The sequence below is a fragment of the Hemicordylus capensis genome, chromosome 2 (assembly GCF_027244095.1).
Source record: "Hemicordylus capensis ecotype Gifberg chromosome 2, rHemCap1.1.pri, whole genome shotgun sequence".
In the NCBI taxonomy this organism is placed as follows: Eukaryota; Metazoa; Chordata; class Lepidosauria; order Squamata; family Cordylidae; genus Hemicordylus; species Hemicordylus capensis.
Window position 1 is genome coordinate 305,111,198 of NC_069658.1, and position 23,488 is coordinate 305,134,685.

Genomic DNA, 23,488 nt, shown 5'->3' on the forward strand with positions numbered 1-23,488 from the left:
TTTTTCTCCTTCTCCTTTCTGACTCCACCCCTCACACTCTCTACAGGATCCACACTGGGACAAACAACTAAACATAAAAGATATTCCAGCTTTCCATCCACACATGCAGGCGGCACCTCGGGCAGCAAGCCTGCCTCCAGAGCTACCCTCTTAAATGGGATTAGGAGAGTAAGTGCTCTCCTAACCCTGTTTTACTGATCATCTGCCAGTCAGGGCTGGCAGACTGCGGGGCTTCTGGCTGGCATCAGGGAAGGGAGGGGGGATTCCCATCAGTGTTCTCTCTCATTTTTTTCATCTGTGTGCAGAATGGATTTTGTTCTGGGGGCAGTATCAAGGCAATGTGTGCACACATGTATTCAGAATGGGGCCTTCCTGATTCAACCTGGATCTAAAATTAACTGAGCGGACATCAAAACATGTGAGTGCACGCACACACGCATGCCTTAGAGGGAACACTCATCCCCATAATGCACCGCTCACTTGCATGGCACATTTTGGGAGTTCCGGCGGCAGGGCAGTGCATCCTGGCACCCCAACCCTCAGAGCTACTGGCAGAAGTCAGCAACTGTAGTCTGCATGGGAAATAAGCTTTTCGAGGCTTCCTCCTCTCGCCCATTCAAGCCCTTCTCATGGACCATGAGAAACAGTTCACTGGATAGAATACAACACTAGTGGAAGCTGCTACAAAGGTGACATTCCAGTTAGGATTTTTCTAAGCAAGAATGGGTAACAAATTCAGTTTTCCTTGCAATTCCTTAATTGCACATTTTCACCCAACTACATCTAGATTATTTTGATGAAAAAAAATCTTCCTACTACATCAGGAGTATGACTCTGAATGCTGTTAGCCCTCATGTAACCATACACGAAGAAATTTGTGGGCAAGACACAGTGTCTTCTGGTCAGGTATTTATAGCAAGTTATTAATGGGTATGGACTTTGCAAGGATCATTTTTCAATACATCAAACGTCACACTTAGCTTTAACACTTAGAGTAAGAAGTCTTTTCTGTTTCGGATGTGGAAGAAAGGTAAGTTTTTTGGTTTTGTCAATTTTTAGTAATTTATGTGAAATTTGAATTTTATGTTATTTCCAAAATTAATAATTAAAAGACTTTAATAGTGTGCATTATGTATAGCATTTTATTAATCCTATAGCAAATTATTATATGAATATCTGCTTGTTTGCTTGCTTTGCAAACCATCAGTGTTCTTTTCAGAAAAAAAGTTTGTAACTGAATGGTTAAATAATGTCTTCATTCAAACTCCTGCTTTAAAACATTTGTACCACTTGTTAAAAAATATAGGAACAGGAGAAAACCGTATTCTCAATATGTTATAGAGAGTGTTGCTTGAATAATAACAGAGAAGAGCATTTCACCAAGTTTGCAATGTAGAGAGCGAATGCTAGTGTTTTCTGCAGGAAAACAGAACTATACAGCAGATGTCAGTGCTTTTCTATCAATAATTGAAACCCAGCCTACTGTGCAGCCACTCGCATACCTATGAGGTTAAATTCAGAGCAGTTTTATGCTGAAAGTCTGGCGTTTGTTAATGGGCTTGATTTAATCCATGCCCTGTATATGCTGAAGAGTCATGGGAAAGGACAAGAAGGCAAGAGGGAACAGAGACAATGGGAGGGAATTGCCACATGGGAGAAGCCTACATGGGATGGAGATGGCGGGGTCTGCCATAGTACTGGTTGTGGCCTTTAAGTCTACATTACTTTTGCTTTATTGTTCTGATCAGTAATTATTTCATTGGATAATTTTCTTACAACACACAATTTCTACACCAGTTTTACACAGATGGAAAAACTGCTGCAATCTAAACCCATCCATAATAGTGGGAATTTTGACACCGAGTTGAACCAGTGTAGATCTCACACATATTAAAATCTGCTTCATTCCATTTGAATCCATTTTCAGTTAATGCAAGACACAAAGTATACTAAAACTGAAATTATTTAAAAATCATACCTGATGGCTTATCCCCCCCTTCACAGTATGCATGTATTCTATATTTAATTTAAATTTATTTATTCTTACATTTCTGTACTGCCCCATCCAAAGGCTCTGGGCAGTGCACGACAAGTATAAAGCAAAAACAAATACCATTTAAAACAAACTGCTTAAAACAATGTATAAATATATTTAACACAATTCAAAACCATTTAAAACCACTTTAAAATACTGAAAAACAATTTAAAAACCTTGGAAGGCCAGGCCAAACAAGTCTTTAGGGCTCTCTTGAAGGCCAACAACGTGCCCAAACTATGGATATCTGCCGGGAGTGCATTCCACAGGCCAGGATCAGTTACAGAGAAGGCCCGGTTCCGAGTCACCACCAGATGTGCCAGTGGTAACTGGAGATGGACCTCTCCGGATGACTTCAACGTGCATTGGGGATCATACAGAAGTCTATAGTCTCTTAACCTTTTATTTTCAGACTTACTGTGTCGCAAACTTCCATTTCTATCACCAGAAATGATTAAATGATTGTTAATTGAATCAGTTCTGCCACATTCCATGTTTTCCACACCAGTTCAGTTTTAGATTTAATGTTTGATGTTTTCCATCTTGATGTAATTTCTATTCTTGCAAAAGTCAAGTTGCTCATAAGTTCTAAATCTTCCTCCTCCACCAAATCTTCAAACACACACACTAATTGACACAAACTGTATCAAATTGTATCAAACTGTATCCTGAATAATTCTGTCATGCTTAGTGACTGACATACTGTGCAAGGACATGTGAGCAGCTTGAGCACCACCCACACCTGTGCATGCATGTAAACCTCTGTGACTGGGTTGTGCTACAGGGCAGCAATGATCAATGGTAAGGGCTCTGTGCAACATGCAAATATATGTGATTGGGCTGCACTGTGTTTCAGGCCTTGTGGAGAGTGGGGAGCAATCTAAAGGCTCACGCACAACTGCACTCATGTGGGGGGATGGGGAGTTGCAAGAGGGCTCTCGTCGCACCCCTGCAGCCCTTAGAAGCACAAGCACTTCTTTATTTATTTAACACCCACCTATACCACCCAAAACTCACGTCTCTGGGCAGTTTACAACAAGCTATGATGTCAGCCATTATTCTTTATTCTTTAGTTATGATGTCAGACATTATTCTTAGTTTTTGGCATGACCTCCACAATACCTCCAGATGTATTTTTTTGTTGCTATGTGTTACATTTGTATCCTGCCTTTCTTCCACAGTGGAACTCAAAGCAGCATATACGGGGTTACATAAGATCAGCCCTGCTGGATCAGGCCCAAGGTCCATCTAGTCCAGCATCCTGTTTCACACAGTGGCCCACCAGATGCCTCTAGGGAGCCCACAGGCAAGACGTATGTTCATGCCCTCTCTCTCTTGCTGTTGCTCCCCTGCAACTGGTATTGAGAGGGATCGTGCTGGAGATGGCCCACAGCCACCAGACTAGTAGCCATTGATAGACCTGTCCACCATGAATCTGTCTAAGCCCCTTTTAAAGCCGCCCAAGCTGGTGACCACATCCCATGGCAAAGAATTCCATAATTAATTATGCTCTGTGTGAAAAAATACTTCCTCTTGTCAGTCCTAAATTTCTCAGCCTTCAGTTTCAAGGGGTGATTCCTGGTTCCAGTGTTGTGAGAGAGGGAGAAAAACTTCCCTCTGTCCACCCTCTCCACTCCATGAATAATTTTATTCACCTTGATCATGTCTCCCCTTAGTCACCTCTTTTCCAGGGTAAAGAGCCCCAGATGCTGTAGCCTACCCTCATAAGGAAGGTGCTCTCGGCCCCTGATCATTTTGGTTGTGCTCTTCCACACCTTTTCCAGTTCTACAGTATCCTTCTTAAGATATGGTGACAAAATATTTTGATCAACTTCCTTATAGACTACTGCCTTCTTACAGGAAACACTGTGATGGCCATTTTTCAATAGCTCAACCTTGTCTCATCTAAATTAGACAGTCTCCTGACAGCCTTTGATAATTTCTGCCAGAGGTATTTGGGGAGCATGTACTCTAAGGCGGGCTGTTGGGCTGGGAGATATTTGTAATTTTGGCCACCCCAATAATAACACTCAGCCCACCCAGTTGGTAGATGATTCTAATTGGAAAGGTAAGATGAGACTTCTTTTGGCATTTAGTCAGCCTATGATTCCGAAAATGCTATTTAAGATGAGGAATTACTTGGTGACTTTTCAGATATCTCCAGACAGAGTATTCAAGTACGAGTCTGTATATCCACTGTTATCTGGAGGCTAGAAGACTCCAGCTGTGATTCTGGGCCAGGTGCCAAAGATTGATAAAGAGAATGTTTGATAAAGAACCCCTCTGTGTGGGGCTGCCTTGAAGAATATTCGGAAACTGCGGCTATGCAAAATGCAGCAGCTAGGATTTTATCTAGAGCTGCCCACTAGGATAATATTACACTCATTTTGAAAGAGCTACATCGGCTGCCAATTTGTTTCCAGGTCCAATTCAAGGTGCTGTTTTTGACCTTTAAGGCCCTTAACAGCTTGGGCCCTGGATACCTGAGGGACCACCTGCTTCCAAGGGTTTCTCCTCTCTTGACAAGGTAAGCTGAGGGGGCTCTGCTCCACATCCTGACAATGAAAGAGGCTTGGTTGTCATGCACACAGGACAGCGCCTTCTCAGTTATTGCCTTCAGACTTTGGAATGCTCTCCCGGTAGGCGTCTGCTCCTCAGTCTCCATCACATTTTTTTTAGAAAACCAGTGAAATATTGGAATTTTACCCAGGTTTTTCTTTGAATGATGGTTTTTTTGCTGCTGCTCTGTATTTTATGATCCTATTGTGTATGTTTTCTAAACTTTGATTTTAAATTCCAATTTCATATTTTATTGTGGAACTGTTTTATAGTCTCATATTGTTTTAAATGTTTTGCAAACTGCCTTGAGATTGTTTTAATGACAGGTGGTATAAAAATTAAATGATAAATAAATAAATAAAACAAAACAAAATCTGTAAATCTACCTCCTGTTGCCAAAGGCAGTAAAGGGAAGGGAAATGGATGAGAACATCAGACTCAAGGCAGTCTACAAGTTGTGAATGGAACATTGCAACTCAATCAGGGCAATCAATCACATACTAGATTGTCGGAAGAGAAAACCAGTATGTCTCTCCAGATGGAGGGTTTAGAGAGTAAGATGTGGAAGATACTTTCTATGGCAGAACCCTTGAGAGCCCTCCTCTTGAGAGAAGATATCCATGGAGTTTCAGATAATAGGATGGCAACCCCCCAGCAGGATGGAGATCTGATTGTTTTGGGAAATGGTTTCTCCTCTAAAATGTTCTCATGAGGGCAGGGGATAGGCCTGAGATTCTGTTAGTAGTGGCTGACAAATCAGCAGAAGGGGACTACAGTGTGGAATCTTGGCCTCTGAATCACAACCCCATTGTGAGGGGGACTCTAGGATGGAAATGGTCCTAAATAACGTGGAGATGTTGGAATTGACTGGACCCTCCTCGAAGATACTACAGTTTAAAGATCTACTCAAGGTTGAACCTATTAGGAGATTACCCGAGTAAGACACTATATGAGATCTAGGTGTGCTAATGTGGAGTTGCAGCAGTCCATCACGCAGAGGAACCCCGGGTAAGTGGATGAGGATGTGCCTCTCCCAAGTTCATTCCCAAAGATGGAGGATGTCTCTTGAAGCAGGATGCCTTACAGACCGAGTCTTCTGTTCTGCCAGCACTGTGTGCAGGTGAAAGCAGGGTTTCCACACATGCTCTAGAAAATGCATTGCAAGAGGCAGCAACAGTGGACATCTTGGTCCATGGCTGCCATGAGGGCCTTACTTCTAGTCTTGCAGACTGATGGTTGAAGTTGATTAAGAATATTAAAGTCCTTTCTTGGAATGTGGCTGGCTGGGTGTCAAAATAATCATCACCATCATCATCATCATCCCCCAGTGAGGCACTACCTTGGCATGGTTGTGGGGCTTGTGTGCTCTGAGGAAGGTGAGAGCTATGCCAGAGGTCCAACCATACTGGACAGGTCTCACCAGAGGAGCCAGACAAAGAGTGCCTCTCCCATCAACAATATGGTGAGACGTAACTTTAATAAATCTGTACCGGATCGGTCGTCGCCCAGGTCAACAAAGACCGCACCAGGTGCTGTAGTCCCTGGACATCTGGTGGCAAGTGGGCAACAGGACTCAGGATCTTCAGTTGAGCAACCAGGGCTGGAGACTGCAAGGTTACTGGAAGAAATGTCACTTAACCGGAAAAAATATACGAAAAACAGCAACAAGGAAATAATGATCTGCTATTACAAGTCTAGTCCAACTAGAAGAGGTTATGTAAAAAGAATGTACCAAATTTGGAAAAAGAAGCATCCAGATATAGAAATAACAGAACAAAGGCTAGCAGACCAGAGAAGATTCATAATAAGAAATAAAGTATTCACAGGAGTTGAGCTGGAAGAACTGCAAAGAGCAACACAGGCTCAAAATATGGAAGAAGAATTACCACCAACTGAAGGACTTGCTCAGGCGCAGGTGGAGGAAATGTTGGAAATAGAGGATGCCACTGTTGCTGAACTGTTTCAAAATCAAAATCAGGCAACCTCCCCTTTGCCTTCACCTCAAAAACCCGAATGCCATTTAACAGAAAAGCAACAAGAACTAAAGCAAAAAATAACTGAGCACATGAACCAAACAACCACCAGGGTTCAATTTCGAGCTCTAAAAACAGTTGCCAAAAAACAACTTGCTCAGGCATTAAAAGATGTCAATGCTGCACTTGCAGAAACAACAACCAAGAATTTGCAAGAAACAAACCAACTAACGTACAGTGCAGCAACAATAACAACATAAGAGCTCGGATATAAGATCAGTGGACCTGTAAAAAAAGAAAGTAGTACATCACCTAAATGGAAGATTAGATTAGAAAATAAAATCTCCAGGCTTAGATCAGATGCTAGTAAATTGAAAGATATGAAAGACAAGAAGCTGAAGAATAAAAATACCAAACAGTATCTGATCCAAAAATACCATCTAGATTCAAGGAAAATCAGAGAAGTCCTGGAAATAATAAAGCAGCAAATAATAGCAGTGTCAAAGAAGATTAGCAGATACGAAGCCAGAATTACACAACACAGGCAGAATCTCCAATTCCAGTCGAATCAGAGACGTTTCTACCAAGAAACATAGAAACACCAAATAAAGAAGAAACAGTGCAATTCTGGGGGAAATTATGGGACAATCCAATAGATTATAAGAAAAAAGCAGGCTGGATGAAAGAGGTCAACAAATGTAACCAACAAATGCAAGATCTAATAATAACATCAGAATTAATAAGTGAAAGAGCAAAGAAAATTAAAAATTGGGCTGCACCAGGCGACGATGAACTGCATGGCTTTTGGCTTAAACACCTAACAAGCCTTCATAAACAACTATCAAAACAGTTCAATCACATTTTGCAAAGAGGTGATATTGAACAATGGCTAACAACTGGGAAAACTCATCTCATCATGAAAGACCCAGCAAAAGGTGCAGTTCCAAGTAATTATAGACCGATAACCTGCCTGCCAAACATGTTCAAATTTTTAACTGGAATAATAGCAGATGAAGTGATGCAACACTTATTAACTAACAAACAGCTTCCAGTTGAACAGAAAGGAAATTGCCTGAACACCAGAGGCACAAAAGACCAGCTGCTGATTGACAAAATGATTTTAGAAAATTGCAAGAGAAGAAAAACCAATCTAAGTGTTGCATGGATTGACTACAAGAAAGCCTTCGATTCATTGCCTCACACATGGATACTAAAATGTTTAGAAACAACTGGTGTCAGCAAAAACATTCAGATATTTATTTTAAAAAGCAATGAGCATGTGGAGTACACACTTAACAATCAATGGCAAGACACTTGGAGAGGTTAGCATTAGAAGAGGCATTTTCCAAGGGGACTCACTATCCCCTCTGTTGTTTGTAATCGCCATGACCCCACTTTCACAAATACTAAACAAAACAGGCCTCGGATACCAAACATCTAAAACATCCAGTAAAATCAACCATCTGCTGTACATGGATGTTCTGAAGTTGTATGGAAAGTCCCAGTCAGAAATTGAATCACTGCTAAACACTGTCCGTATATTCAGTAATGACATAGCAATGGAGTTTGGACTAGACAAGTGTGCTGTATTAATAATGAAGAGAGGAAAAATAAGAAAAACAGAAGGAATAGAACTGCCCAATGGAAGCAAGATCAAGAACCTTGAAGAGAAAGAACATGACAAATACTTGGGCATTCTCCATGCTGATAACATCGCACACACTGAAGTTAAAAGAAAAATTGGAAGTGAATACATCAGGAGAGTTAGAAAAATCCTCAAGTCCAAGCTCAATGGCGGGAACACCATACAAGCCATAAACACCTGGGCTATACCTGTTATCAGATACAGTGCAGGAATAATAGACTGGACCCAGGCAGAGCTAGAGATGCTAGATTGTAAGACCAGGAAAATCATGACCATCAATCATGCTCTGCACCCCCGCAGTGATGTCGATAGGCTATACCTCCCTCACAGCTCAGGTGGAAGAGGAATGCTGCAAGTCCATCAAACAGTAGAGGAGGAGAAAAGAGGCCTTGAAGAATATATCAAGGACAGTGAAGAAGATGCACTTCAATTGGTCAATAACGAGAAACTATTCAACACCAATGAAACAAAGCAGGCCTACAAGAAAGAACAAGTCAAGAACCGAGCAGAAAAATGGAGAAATAAGCCCCTGCATGGTCAATATTTGCACAATATAAGTGGAAAATCAACATCACCATGACCTGGCAATGACTTAATAATGGCAACTTGAAGAAAGAAACAGAGGGTTTAATACTGGTTGCACAAGAACAGGCACTAAGAACAAATGCGATAAGAGCAAAAGTCGAAAAATCAACAACAGCAAGTGCCGCCTTTGTAAAGAAGCAGATGAAACAGTAGACCACCTAATCAGCTGTTGTAAAAAGATCACACAGACTGACTACAAACAAAGGCATGACAGGCTAGCAGGGATGATACACTGGAACATCTGCAAAAAATACAAGCTACCTGTAGCCAAAAATTGGAGGGACCATAAAATTGAAAAAGTTGAAGAAAATGAAGATGTAAAAATATTATGGGACTTCCGACTACAAACAGACAAACATCTGCCACACAATACACCAGATATAACTGTAGTCGAGAAGAAAGAAAAACAAGTCAAAATAATCGACATAGCAATACCAGGGGATAGCAGAATAGAAGAAAAAGAAATAGAAAAAATCACAAAATACAAAGATCTACAAATTGCAATTGAAAGGCTGTGGCAGAAAAAGACCAAAATAATCCCAGTGGTAATTGGCGCCCTGGTTGCAGTTCCAAAAGACCTTGCAGAGCACCTCAACACCATAGGGGCCACAGAAATCACCATCAGCCAGTTACAAAAAGCAACTTTACTGGGAACAGCCTATATTCTGCGACGATATCTATAACAAGGGCAACAACATTGACAATACAATTTAGCCATTCCAGGTCCTTGGGAAGGACTCGATGTCTGGATAAAACAAACCAGTCAATAACACCTGTCTGACTGTGTGAACAAGAAATGATAATAATAATAAAGCTGACCTGACTTTTTTGAGATATATAAAATCCTTTGATGTCATTATGTTACAGGAAACCTGTGCATATGAAAATGTGGAACTTGAGCCTTTTATTGCATGTGATTGCTTAACAGCATTAGAGTAAGGGAGGGGCAGGGATAGTGGAGGCTTGGTTACCCTTATTGCCTCAAAATTACAAGTAGATGTAGTTAAATTATTGCCCTGTGATCAAATAGCCCTGGTGTGTTGAAGTTTAAGTCCACTGTTATGCTGTTCATAAATGTATATCTTCCACCCCATGGGCTCCAGGCAGTTATAGATAATAGGAGGTCCCTCTTAGAAAAATACATTATGAATGCCTTATTAAAGTACTCAAAGGTCCTGGCTGTACTGGGAGGCAATTTTAATGTGAGAATGGGACCGAATGATATGATTTTATACTCACATTTTAAGGTGATCCTCCCGGATACTGAAGAGCAAGGAGTCTCCCTGCTGATTTTACAGTCCAAGGATTTAAGATGTAACCAGAATGGTCTCTATTTGTCACAAATGGCCAATTGGTTGAATCTGGTGGTTTTGAATGGGGTGGTGTGTGAAAATCATCCAGGATAATTCACATTTTGGTCTGGATGCGGATCTAGTATGATAGACTACATGCTAGTTGCTAATGGGTTGTTTAAATAAATTTGTTGATCATTTTCCAAGAGGAGTTAGATTGGATCTAACCTTACAAACAGAAGACTACAAGACATGTAGTCGGGTACTCAGAGTTAGATGTAAGACATAGGAGAGTTAGATGGATGGGTAGAATAGGGAAAACAGTTCTTGGGTTGAGTAGCATACAACCTAATGCATGCCAGCATTATTGGCTCAGAAGTATCTGAGAACATTTTACAACTATACCAAGGAGTTGTAGGTGGAATTCAAGAAATACTGTTGAGAGTTGTTTTAGCTCAAAATGGGTTTAGAGGATGTTCCAGACCCTGGTTTGATGCTGAGTGTGTTAAAGCCAAGAAATCCTTATTTGTGCAATTCAAATGCTACAGGCAGAAAATCTGATTCTATCCCACCTGCCTTATAACAGGAAAAGAAACAGTATAAATTGTTAATTAGAAAAAAAAGGAGAAAGCTCAAAGAGAGGCCTGGGCTAAGCTGAAGCATGCTGTTGATAATAAATGTTCTGTATCCTTTTGGACAATGATGAGGGGTGGTTGCAGGGGGAATATTGTTGGTACTGTTGAGTTGATTAGTACTGTAGCAGTCAAGGCACTTTTTCCTCTCCCATTTTGCAGCCCAAGTTGAACCTTCATCAACATGGGTTTTTGGCAGAGTTACCCTCTTGACCTCTGGTCACAATAGCTGAGATTAAGAGTTTGTTAGCGCAGTTTAGATCTGGGCCTGATCACATTTCTGCTGTATTGATTAAAAACCAAAGCTGATTGGTGGATCCCAGTCTTGGCAGCACTGGGATCAATGACAATCAATGGTATGGTGAAGGCCCCTAAGGAAATTGTTTAAGAAAGGAGTGAAGACTGAGCCTGCTAACTACCACGCAATAAGCCTGTTGAGTATTGTGGGAAAACTCTATGCTAGGCACCTACAGGTGAAACTCGGAAAATTAGAATATCGTGCAAAAGTCCATTAATTTCAGTAATGCAAATTAAAAGGTGAAACTGATATATGAGACAGACGCATTACATGCAAAGCGAGATAAGTCAAGCCTTAATTTGTTATAATTGTGATGATCATGGCGTACAGCTCATGAAAACCCCAAATCCACAATCCCAGAAAATTAGAATATTACATGGAACCAAGAAGACAAGGATTGAAGAATAGAACAATATCGGACCTCTGAAAAGTATAAGCATACATATGTATTCAGTACTTGGTTTGGGCCCCTTTTGCAGCAATTACTGCCTCAATGAGGCGTGGCATGGATGCTATCAGCCTGTGGCACTGATGAGGTGTTATGGAAGACCAGGATGCTTCATTAGCGGCCTTCAGCAATTCTGCATTGTTTGGTCTCATGTCTCTCATCCTTCTCTTGGCAATGCCCCATAGATTCTCTATGGGGTCAGGTCAGGTGAGTTTGCTGGCCAATCAAGCACAGTACACTGTATACTTTTCAGAGGTCCGATATTGTTCTATTCTTCAATCCTTGTCTCATTGGTTCCATGTAATATTCTAATTTTCTGAGATTGTGGATTTGGGGTTTTCATGAGCTGTACGCCATGATCATCACAATTATAACAAATTAAGGCTTGACTTATCTCGCTTTGCATGTAATGCGTCTGTCTCATATATCAGTTTCACCTTTTAATTTGCATTACTGAAATTAATGGACTTTTGCACAATATTCTAATTTTCCGAGTTTCACCTGTATATGAACAGTTTAAAGAGTGGTTGGACAGATAGGGTATAATTGCCAATGAACAAGCTGGCTTTAGAGAAGACCACTCCACAATGGACCAATGTTTGATTTTATGAACTTTTGTGGGGAAATATTGTTATAGACCCAATGGAACCTTATTTGTGGCCTTTGTGGATTTTAAAGCAGCCTTCAACTCGATAGACAGAAACAGATAATGGTGAAACTAGAAGTATCTTCTGTTGGCTGCCGCCTCCTAGCTCTTATCTGGATGCTGAATAGTGACAATTGGCTGAGAGTGCATTGTGGTGTGTAGGGTCATTTAACTGAGTAGGTCCCAGTACAGAGAGGTGTGCTCCAGGTCTGGATTTGGGCCCCTTTTCTTTTAAATCTCTCTCTCTATATATAAAGCACATCAGGGGCGAAACTATAATAGGGCAACGGGAGACAGTTGTCTGGGGGCCCACTGCCTTGGGGGGGGCCCCCAGAGGCAAGTCACATGACTGACTCCCCCAGCCACACACCCGCCCTGGATTCCTTCAGTTGTATTCATCCTCCGAAAGTGATGTGAGTGTTAAGACCTGGAGCTACGAGAACAGCATGTCTTTCTCTTGTACCATTAAGTGACTTGCATTGTCCACAATTTACGAAACCCTTTCAAAATAAATTAAGATGATGAAAATCTTGTCTCCGGGCCCACTCCAACCTTGCTACGCCCCTGAATCACATGCTTCTTAGTTACAGGGCCCTGTAAACTCTATATAAGATATTTGAACCTTAAGCCACTGCATCTGTATAAGTGTCTTTGATTTTTTTAACTTTTATAATAAGGGCACAATACTATACAGAAGAAGCATATGCCACTGAGTGAGAAAAACAGGTTGCTTACCTGTAACTGATGATCTGGTAGAGATCCGTCGATATCCATAAGAATGGGTTCTGCGCCTGCGCAGGAACCACACGGTAGCCATGCCTGAGCTCGTCGAAGCGTCTAAGCCACGCCCCACGCTGCTGCGTGCTATTTAAGGCGCGGCTAAGGCGCGTAGTCCCTCAGTTCTTGGACGACCACCGCAGAGGACGATCATCTATCAGGTGAGTTCATCCATGACACAGGACAGAAGATCCGAAGAGGAGAAGCCACACACCAGTACGCACAGAGACGTAGCACTACTGCAGAGGGGAAGGTCGGGAGGGTCTTATGGATATCGACGGATCTCTACCAGATCATCAGTTACAGGTAAGCAACCTGTTTATCTGGTTCGAGATCCGTCGATGCCCATAAGAATGGGTGTTTAGCAAGCTCCAATAGGAGGAGGGAGCAGTAGTGGCTAATGTAACACCTGTTTTAATACACTTCTCCCGAAGGTAGCCTCCGCAGCAGAACGTACGTCTATGGCGTAGTGTTTTATAAACGGGGATTCTGAAGACCAGGTAGCAGCTTTGCAGATGTCCCCAAATGAGACCCCGGAAAGGTGAGCAGCAGAGGAAGCCTGAGCCCTGATGGAGTGGGCTTTAATGGCCTCAGGAGGTGATTTGTCCTGTAGACGATAAGTTAGCAGAATGAGTTCCACTAGCCATCCGGACAATCTTTGCCTGGAGATAGGAGAACCTTTGTTCGGTCCCGTATAGGATATGAATAGACGAGAGGAAAGTCTAAAGGGTTTCGTGCGATCCATGTAGTATAGGAGGGCACGACGCACATCCATAGCATGTAATGATTTTTCCAAGGCAGAGGAAGGGTTCCTGAAGAAAGTAGGTAAGATGATATCCTGGTTTAAGTGGAAGTTAGAAACAACTTTCGGTAGAAACGCCGGATCGAGGCGCATGCGGACTTTGTCTGGGTGAAAAACTGTGTAAGGCGAGTCAACTCTAAGAGCGGTCAGTTCACTAACACGTCTTGCTGATGTGACTGCAATCAGGAAGGCTGTCTTCCAGGAAAGTAGTTTGAGGGAGGACGTGGCCATGGGTTCAAACGGAGCCTGAGTCAGTGAAGACAGGACCAACGATAGGCTCCATGGTTCTACCGGTATCTTGACTGCAGGATATACTCGAGACAGGCCTTTCAGGAAGGCTTTACTTAGTGGATGTGAGAACAACGTACTTCCATCGTGTCCAGGATGGTATGCGGATAAGGCAGCCAAGTGGACCTTCAGGGACACGTTAGCAAGACCCTTGGTCTTCAAAGATGTAAGGTATCGTAGAACTTCACGGATTGAAGCTCGCCGAGGGAGAAATCCCTTGGTGCGTGCATAAGACCTAAAACGGTTCCATTTGTGTTTGTAGTTTTGGCGCGTAGATTCCTTACGCTGATTGAGCAGAATGTGAGTTAACAGATTATCCTCCATACAGTCAGATGAAGGGTTTGAATGTCTGGATGCAGAACGAGACCTCCATCCTGAGTGAGGAGATCTTGATAATAAGGCAGGTGCTTGTAGCAGTTCTTTGCCAGTCTGCGTACTTGAGGAAACCAAGGTTGTCTTGGCCACCAAGGAGTTACTAGGATGCAGTTGGTCGGGTTGGAAAGAAGGCGGGCTACCACCCTGGGTATTAACGGCAGGGGGGGGAACATGTATGGCGTCTCCAGAGACCAATCCAACTGAAAGGCATCCCCCAGTGAAAGATTGTCGTGGCCTGCTCTTGAACAGAAGCGGTCGCATTTCGCATTTTCCAAACAAGCGAACAGATCCACAGAGGGCCTCATCCACTGGTTGAAGAAAGGAGTTATCACGTCTGTCCTGATTTCCCATTCGTGCTGGCGGTCCTGCAAGAAGACCCTGCTGAGGTCGTCTGCCAGAGTGTTGTCCAGACCCTTGATATGTACAGCCAGGGGATAGATGCGGTGTAGAATACACCAGTGCCACATTTGTACACTGAGAGCACACAGACTGCGGGAGACAGTTCCTCCTTGTCGATTTATATAGGCTTGAGCAGTTGTGTTGTCCAGGTGGATTTGGACAACCTTCCCTCGAAGTATTGGCAGGAAGGACTGCAAGGCCTGGAAGACAGCCAGAAGCTCGAGGAAATTGATGTGCAGCTTGGACCGTTGGAGGGACCATTTCCCTTGAATCTTGTGGCTGCCGCAATGGGCTCCCCACCCTTGGAGAGAGGCATCTGTGGCCATCCACACCGAAGGGGTAGGAGACTGGAAGGGCACTCCTTCGAGTAAGTTCCTGTGGTTTGCCCACCAGGTGAGTGATTGAAGGACTTCTGATGGAAGTAGAAGGCGTCTCGATTGATTGTCTCTGATAGGGTGAAAAACTGAAAGAAACCAGAGCTGAAGTTTCCTCATTTTGAGTCTGGCAAAGAAGATCACCGTATTGCAGGATGCCATCAGACCCAATAGGCGTTGAATCACCCTGGCCGGTTGTAGAGGACGTTCTTGAATTTGGAAGATAAGATTCTGGATGCAGGTGAATCTGTCTGCCGGGAGGAACGCCCTTTGTTGCGCCGTGTCTAGGAGTGCTCCTATATAGGAGAGTACGGGTGTCGGCGTCAGGTGCGATTTCTTCCAATTTATTTGGATACCCAAGTCGTGGAGCAGGTTCACTACATAATGGACGTGCGAAACTAACTCGTTTTCGTCCCTTGCAGACAGGAGCCAATCGTCCAGGTACGGATAGATTGACACACCCCTGGTCCTTAGATGTGCGATCACCACAGCCATACATTTCGTAAAGACCCTTGGGGCGGTGGACAATCCGAAGGGCAATACATTGTATTGAAACACTCTGTCGCCGACAGTGAATCGCAGGTATTTGCGATGACATGGACGTATATTGATATGAAAATAGGCGTCCTTGAGATCCAACGTCGCAAGCCACTTTTCCCCCTGAAGCAGCGGGAGGATCTGTTGCAACGTCATCATACGGAACTTTTTGGTGTGGATAAATTTGTTCAGGCGTCGGAGGTCCATGATGGGGCGGAGACCCCCATCCCGTTTCGGGATCTGAAAGTATGTTGAATAGAACCCCCCTTGCCTGTCTGCCCATGACACCGGGGCGATAGCCCCTTTCTCCAGAAGCTCCCTCACTTCCTGAAGCAGCGGCTCCGAGGCCGGAGTGAGTTTCATCCCCGTAAAACGTGGAAGAGTCCTGAATTCGATCGCATAGCCAGAGGATACTATTTTTAGGACCCACCGGTCCGATGTTATATGGTGCCACGCAGGGGCATGGCCTGCCAGCCTGATTAAGGGCTGGAACGGAAGGATGGAGAGATCCGTCAAGGCAGATAGAGGTGCCCCTGCTGGCGGGAAAGGGGGGATATGCGGAGAGAGGAGGCGGGCAGGTGTCAATGGGCGAACCAAAATTTCAAAGACGCTTTTGGGCATCTTGCGTCTTCGGTCGCTGGGATTGAGGAGTCTTCTTTCTCTGATAGAACTGGCGGCGTTGGTAAGAGGAGTAGGGCTTCCTAAAGTCACGTCTATCTTGAGGTTTGTAAGAAGATCGGAATCTACCGTAGTTGTTCCGGTATGAAGAGGACGACGTAGAGGTAGAGGTAGAAGGATGAGAGGCAAAGGTTTTTGCAGTGAATTTAGATTTTTTAAGCTGCTCCATCGTAGAATCAGTTGTTTCACTGAAGAGACCAGTGCCGTCGAAGGGCAAGCCTTCTATCTTTTCTCTCATGTCCATCTGGAGGCTGGTAGATCTCAGCCAAGCATGTCTTCTTAATGTTATTGCTGCAGTCATTGCTCGCGACTCACTCTCAGCCAAATGTTTGGCAATACTGAGCTGTCTGCGCGTTAAGTCTCCGGAGTTCTCCAGGGTTTGGCGGAACTTCTTCTTAAAGTCTTCAAAGGAGAGGCAGTCCATATCATTTTCTAAATCTTCCCACAGGCCGTGCGAATATTTAGCAGTGCATGCTGCATAATTTGCCACCTTGATGGAAAGGCAGGAAGTCGAATATATCTTTCTTCCTAGTAAGTCAAGTTTCCTGCCCTCTCTGTCTGGAGGCACAGTGAATCTCTTGCCAGATTTAGATGCCGCTGCGCAATCGATCACCAATGAATTAGGTGCCGGGTGTTTAAGGAGATAGCCGTTATCTTTGTCCTGAATTCTGTAGAGGTTTTCTAGTTTTTTTGAGGTCGGGGTAGAGGTATGGAGTACATCCCAAGCACATTTAGCCGCCCTTGTAATTACAGGTAACATTGGTAGGGCTACTGGAGCAGTTGATTGTATTTTCAACATGAAATTATACACAGGGTCATCAATAGTGGCTAGCTGGGAACGGACATCCAAGCCCAGCGCATCGGCCATGGCCCGAATTTGCTTGTGGTACGCTTTCATTTCATCGTTTGGAGAAACGTAGGTCACCGGAGCCACGTCAGTCGGAGGTTCGACAATAGAACCAGCGTCTTCCGGATCAGATTCGAAATCAGAAGATCCATAATGTTCTGAGGGAGAGGCAGGTGGCGGTTGGTCACCCTCATCGCGATGACGGGCAGTTTGAGTAGCAGCAGTAGTCAGAAGCGGCAGTAGATTCGCTTGTGTGGACGTAGACGCAAACTGGATTAACGACGTCTGTGTGGCACGGTGGATCACTGCGAAATGGTGTGTTTGAGTGGACACTGTCCCAAAGGTGGTGAAGGGGTGAGAAGGTGTAACCGGTCTCCAGGGCAGGTTCGTCTCATCTCTATAAGGACCAGCTGGAGAAGAGACTCCCAATGAAGGGTGGCGGTACCCACAAGAATGCCAAGGTGTCTGAGGTAAACGGCTGGAGGATGAAGAAGCAGGAGGTCGTGACGAAGGAGCTGTCACTTCTTGAGCATCTAAGCCAATTGACGGGAAACCAGTGAATGTCGAGCGGCCGCTCGATGTCGAGTCCAAAAGTGATAAAAGCGACCGGGTTGCAGCTGGTAAAGATTCCTCAGCTTCAGCATCGACCACCTGGAACGGTGGTATCGGCGCTCGATACCGAGGAGTGACTTGAGTTGAAGTCGAGAGGACTGGAGTGTGCAATGCTGAGGGAACAAGTATCGAAGCTTGTGGTGTCGAAGGCGAAGCAGAAGATGCCAAAGGCGTAGGAGCTGGAGAAAGACTCCTTGCTGTCGGCATCGAAGGCTGTGAAGAGTGAGGAAGGACCAAATCTTGTTCGACGTCGCATGAGGTCGATGCATGTGCAGAGACAGTCTCGGCGGATCGCTCGGCGTCTATTACTATCGATGTCGACGTGTCCGAAATGGGAAGCTGGAGACCCGGGGCATCAATATCGATGACCATCGATGCCGAGGGAGTCGGCAATACCTGTGGGACCATCGTATGCGTCGAGGAGTCGGTCGATGTCGATGTCAAAGGTCTCGGCGTACTAACCGGTATCAATGGTTGAGCCGAGGAGGGAGACAGCGTATGGCCCCGTGGGCTCTCCCGGGTTCTCTGACGTTTAGAACCACTCGGAGTGGAGACATCTTCGCGTCGATGTTTGGAAGCCTTGTCACGTTCTTTAGAGTGACGGGAGGACTTCGAGGTGAAAGAGGAATTCTTCGATGAAGACCGTACCGACACCGAGCCTTTCTCTGATGTCGAGGGGCTTTTCGACATCGACACAGTTTTGGCGGGAACCGCATCAGAAGGTTTACGCGCAGTCGACGTCGATGAGAGTTTCGGCGTTTTCGGTGTCGGAGTGGCACGCGCGGTAGACATCGAAGGTCGAGGTGTGCCAGGTGTAGAAGGGCTCAGAACATTATCATAAATTGCCGCACGAAGGCGAAGAGCCCGATTCTTTCGTGTCTGTTTTGAAAAGGACAGACAGATTTTACAGGAGGAGACGTTATGCTCCTCACCAAGGCACAAAAGGCAGAGGTCGTGGAGGTCTTTAGAAGGCAACTTAGCCCTGCAACCCTCGCACCATTTAAACGATTTCTTTCCGTCAGCCATAGTCAGTGGTCAAAGCCGTTCCGCGTCCGCTCACCAGAAGTCACCAAGAAAACAGTCCAAGTCAAAGCCAGAGAATCACCGTATGCCGTTCCGTAGTCAGAGCCAACGAAGTCCAAAATTCCAGTCCGTGGTCAAGAGGATAGATAGGATGAACGAAAGAGGTACTATGTACGACGAAGAGGCACAGACCGCAGGTCCAAGACACAAGGCGGTCGGAAAAGAACTCAGGGACTACGCGCCTTAGCCGCGCCTTAAATAGCACGCAGCAGCGTGGGGCGTGGCTTAGACGCTTCGACGAGCTCAGGCATGGCTACCGTGTGGTTCCTGCGCAGGCGCAGAACCCATTCTTATGGGCATCGACGGATCTCGAACCAGATCGGGATCTTGAAGATAGTATGAAATTTTATTTTGATCAAAAGGAGTCTGGAGGCGCCATGCCCTCATGAGAACAATAATTGGAAAGTCACTGAGGAAGACTGCGTGTCAAAATGCATCTGATTTTATAAGATCTATAAGGACTCAATATCACCTGGAATCACACAACTACATGATCCAGTCGACATATGTCTAAGGACTTTTACAATATTTGAACTAAGTACCTAATCCCCAAAAGAGGATTTCTAATGTATTATGACTTTTTAAAATAATCCTCATTAATCTTTAAATTTTAAACAATTTTATGCAGCATTATTAACCTTTATCATTAAAATACCCAGGGGCATATCTCGGGGTAGGGCAGGCAGGGCACATGCCCCGGGCGCCACTTGAAGGGGGACGCCATTTTTCTAAAATTAAAAAAAAAAAATTAAAATGGCTGCTGAAAACAAAATGGCCACCACGCATGCTCAAATGGCCTCTGTGAGGCCCTAGGCCATGCCAGGCCTCGCAGAGGCCATTTGAGCATGCGCAGTCACCATTTTGTTTTCAGTGGCCATTTAAAAAAAATATTTTTTTAAAAAAATAATGACCACCGCACATGCTGAAATGGTCCCTGCGAGGCCCTAGAGGCCAGAGAGGGGAGGGGAAACCTTTGCAGACCCACCCCCCCAGCCTTTAGGAAGCCCCCTGAAGGGGTTACACGTAATTTTTTTAAAATTACTTTAAAAAAAAATTAATTTAAAAAAAAAATTAATATAACATAAGTCACTGTACACATATTCAGTTTGGCACTATGTACAGAGAATCAGATGGGTGTCAGATGTTTGGACAGGGCGCGCAATTTCAGTGCTTGCCCTAGGCACTGTTTTCCCTAGATACGCCTCTGAAAATACCTATTGATGTGATGCACATTGGGACAAAGTGATGCACATTGGGACAAAAAACCCCAACTTCAAGTATACGCTGATGGGATCCGAGCTGTCGGTGACGGACCAGGAGAGGGATCTTGGGGTTGTGGTTGACAGCTCGTTGAAAGTGTCGACTCAATGTGTGGCAGCTGTGAAAAAGGCAAATCCCGTGCTAGGGATCATTAGAAAGGGGATTGAAAATAAAACGGCTAACATTATAATTCCCTTATACAAAACTATGGTGCGACCACACCTGGAGTACTGCATACAATTCTGGTCACCACATCTAAAAAAGGACATTGTAGAACTGGAAAAGGTGCAGAAGAGGGCAACCAAGATGATCAGGGGCCTAGAGCACCTTTCTTATGAGGCAAGACTACAACACCTGGGGCTTTTTAGTTTAGAAAAAAGACGTCTGCGGGGAGACATGATAGATGTCTATAAAATCATGCATGGCATGGAGAAAGTGGAGAGATTGAGATTCTTTTCCCTCACACACAACACTAGAACCAGGGGTCACTCAATGAAATTGATTGCCAGGAGGTCTAGGACCAACAAACGGAAGTACTTTTTCACACAACACGTGATCCACTTGTGGAACTCTCTGCCACAGGATGTGGTGACAGCCAACATCCTGGATGGCTTTAAGAGGGGTTTGGATGACTTCATGGAGGAGAGGTCTATCAATGGCTACTAGTCAGAGGGCTGTGGGCCACCTCCAGCCTCAAGGGCAGGGTGCCTCTGAGTACCAGTTGCAGGGGAGTAATGGCAGGAGAGAGGGCACACCCTCAACTCCTGTCTGTGGCTTCCAGCGGCATCTGGTGGGCCACTGTGTGAAACAGGATGCTGGACTAGATGGGCCGTGGGCCTGATCCAGCAGGGCTGTTCTTATATTCTTATCTTTTGTAGTTTAGATATTATTAACCTTGAACCAAATTGCAGTTTTTCCTGATCTTGTATAATGCTTAGGAAACCAAATTGAAACTACAAAAAGAAAAGATTAGACACATCAATTAAGACGTTTCTGCTTCTGAGTGAGAAAATGGGATCATCCAAATCAGCTTATCTTTCTATTTCTTTTTCTTTTTATGGCTACTGCTGTTTTTGGAATACATGAAGAAATCTAAAAATTGGAAGTTGTCTTCCAGTATAGGAAACGATTCAATCCTGGGCAGTTTTATAATCTGAGATACACAGTTTTAACATGTATAATACTACAGATACATATGATGATATTGATGATGACATCCATACTCAGTACGTCATTCAACAAAGTTTGCAGGACAGGCATAAGAGTGAATCAGTGGCTGCAGAAGAGAATGACAGGTATGTATATCCTCTGGCAATATTACTAGTAGCAGCTATGTGAGATCAGCACAGAAGTCTGTGTCACTTTCAGATGTACAACCCTGCAGCATAAAATTGGCTGCTGTGGACTGCTGGAAGGATATTTTTTTGGTATGTAGAATTTCCCCCATTTTCTTTGTTTATTTGGGTGAAGGGTGATGTGTGATTTGGCCACTGTACAGAATCATCATAATTTTAGTCATGATGTAACAAAAGTTAAGCACTGTACATTATTTACTTTACTTGTTCACTTGTACTCCTCCTAACTCAATTTAAAGAGATCCCAAAGTCTGCAATATACAGTACAGTGCTACATATATTCTTATCTGTACTCTAGACAGTAACACTTAGGTCTCCCTACTTCCATCCCGTTCACAACAAACAGCTAATTGTTGCTCAATCAAGCTTAAGTAGTCTTAAAAGATCTGGAGGGAATTGACCAGCTTAGCCCAGATTTAATTGAGAAATTCTGCCCTTCCTGGATTCACTAATGGTTCAGTTTAAGACGGTTTATTTCAAATCCCCTTTCATTTACATGGATAATGGCTTTTTACAAATACTGCCTCTTGTAACCTTCATGAATTGTAAAGCAATGAGTGGTCTATGTATCTCACCAGAGATGGGTGGTCTCTGTTTCCCCACCCCTGACTTTTTCCCTATTCAGGGGCAGCATTTGTTACCTGGGTGTTTTTCACACAGCAGGCTTTACTGCGAGTTTACTGTGAGGTTTGAAGTTGCCCCCCCAAACCTATGCAAAAAGTGGATTTTTTTTACCCTGGATATAAATCGGGCTACACTCTAACACGCAATGAAAAACTTGAATTGTGTGTGAAGTGCTCCCCGATTGCTTGCAGGGACTTGGGGGTAAATCTGGCCAATATGTGAACGCACACCGTCCATTCCGGAGGAGAAGCAAGCTAAAAGAGAGTCTTCTTCTCCATGAGCCCCATTGCCCATTGAGATCATCTGGAGAAGCCCGCTTGGAGCTGCCACCAGCTTGTCTGGTGGCTATGCAGAGGCGGGCCTTCTCTGTTGCTTCCCCAACACTCTGGAATGCACTCTCTGCTGAAATGAGAGCCTTCCCATCTCTGACAACTTTTAAAAAGTCCTTAAAGACTTACATTTTCACCAAAGCTTTTTAATTAAACAAGCCGACCCCGCACAGAGCATCTGTTCGCTCTTTGGGGCCGGCTACCCCTTTCTCTCTCCACCCCCCCATCTCCTGCGGGGCCAAGTGTGGCCGCCGCTGCCAGCGGGCTGAGTGCCGCCGCCACCAGCGGGCCGAGTGCTGCCGCCGCCGCCAGCGGCCTGGCCGGGCCCGCCAGCCACCGCCTCGCATCCGTGGCCTGGCCGGGCCCGCCAGCCGCCGCCTCGCATCTGCCCAGCCAGTCAATTCTCCTGGGTGCGCCTTAGCCAATCAGGCACCTCCGCAGCCCAGCCAATCAGCTGGGCTGCCGGGACGCACATTCTAAAGGCACACCCAGGAGAATTATTTATAGATTGTGGTTTAAAATTGTTTAAAGGTTTTTATTTTGTGTTTTTTGTTTTGTTTTTATGCTGTTGTATCAGGCAGCAGCAATATAGGAAGATGCTGAAAGGCATCATTTATATTGCATGGGAGGAGGCAATGGTAAACACCTCCTGTTTTCTACCAAAGACAACCATATGGCTCTGTGGTCATCAGGAGTCGAAATCAACTTGACAGCACACTTTACTAAAAGCTGCCCAGAGACGAAGGTTTGGGACAACATACAAATTTGATACATAATTCAATAAATAAAAGCCCTGTATGAAACATGTCCTGGGAACTTTGATTGTGCAGAGGGTCTTCTGCTATGAGGTAGATTCCTACATTCCTGGATGGTTTGTTAGTTTTTACTAGGGATGTGCATGGAACTGGCTGGCCTGGTTCAGTTCGAGTCCGAACCGGACTCGAACCTGACTGGACCAGTTCGGTCCAGCACCCCTTAGAACCACCCCCAAGTTCAGTTCAGTCCAGGGGGGTTCGTGAAGGTTTTTTTTAACCT

At 44.4% G+C, this 23,488-nt stretch overlaps 1 protein-coding gene across 4 annotated transcripts in view; it reads left to right on the top strand.

Moving 5' to 3' along the window:
• Positions 1–611: 611 nt before the first annotated feature.
• The window catches only part of ASB14 (ankyrin repeat and SOCS box containing 14), a 92,382-nt gene continuing 69,505 nt past the window's right edge, over positions 612–23,488 (top strand). For 2 of the 4 annotated variants that reach the window (XM_053294250.1, XM_053294251.1), the window contains exons 1-2: positions 618–1,030; positions 21,234–21,440. In XM_053294250.1, coding sequence (XP_053150225.1) covers positions 21,319–21,440 — 122 coding nt within the window. In that variant the 5' untranslated portion in view covers positions 618–1,030; positions 21,234–21,318. Of the gene's footprint in view, positions 1,031–21,233; positions 21,441–23,488 lie in introns of all 4 variants that reach the window. The other 2 variants (XM_053294252.1, XM_053294249.1) reach the window with 2 other exon arrangements.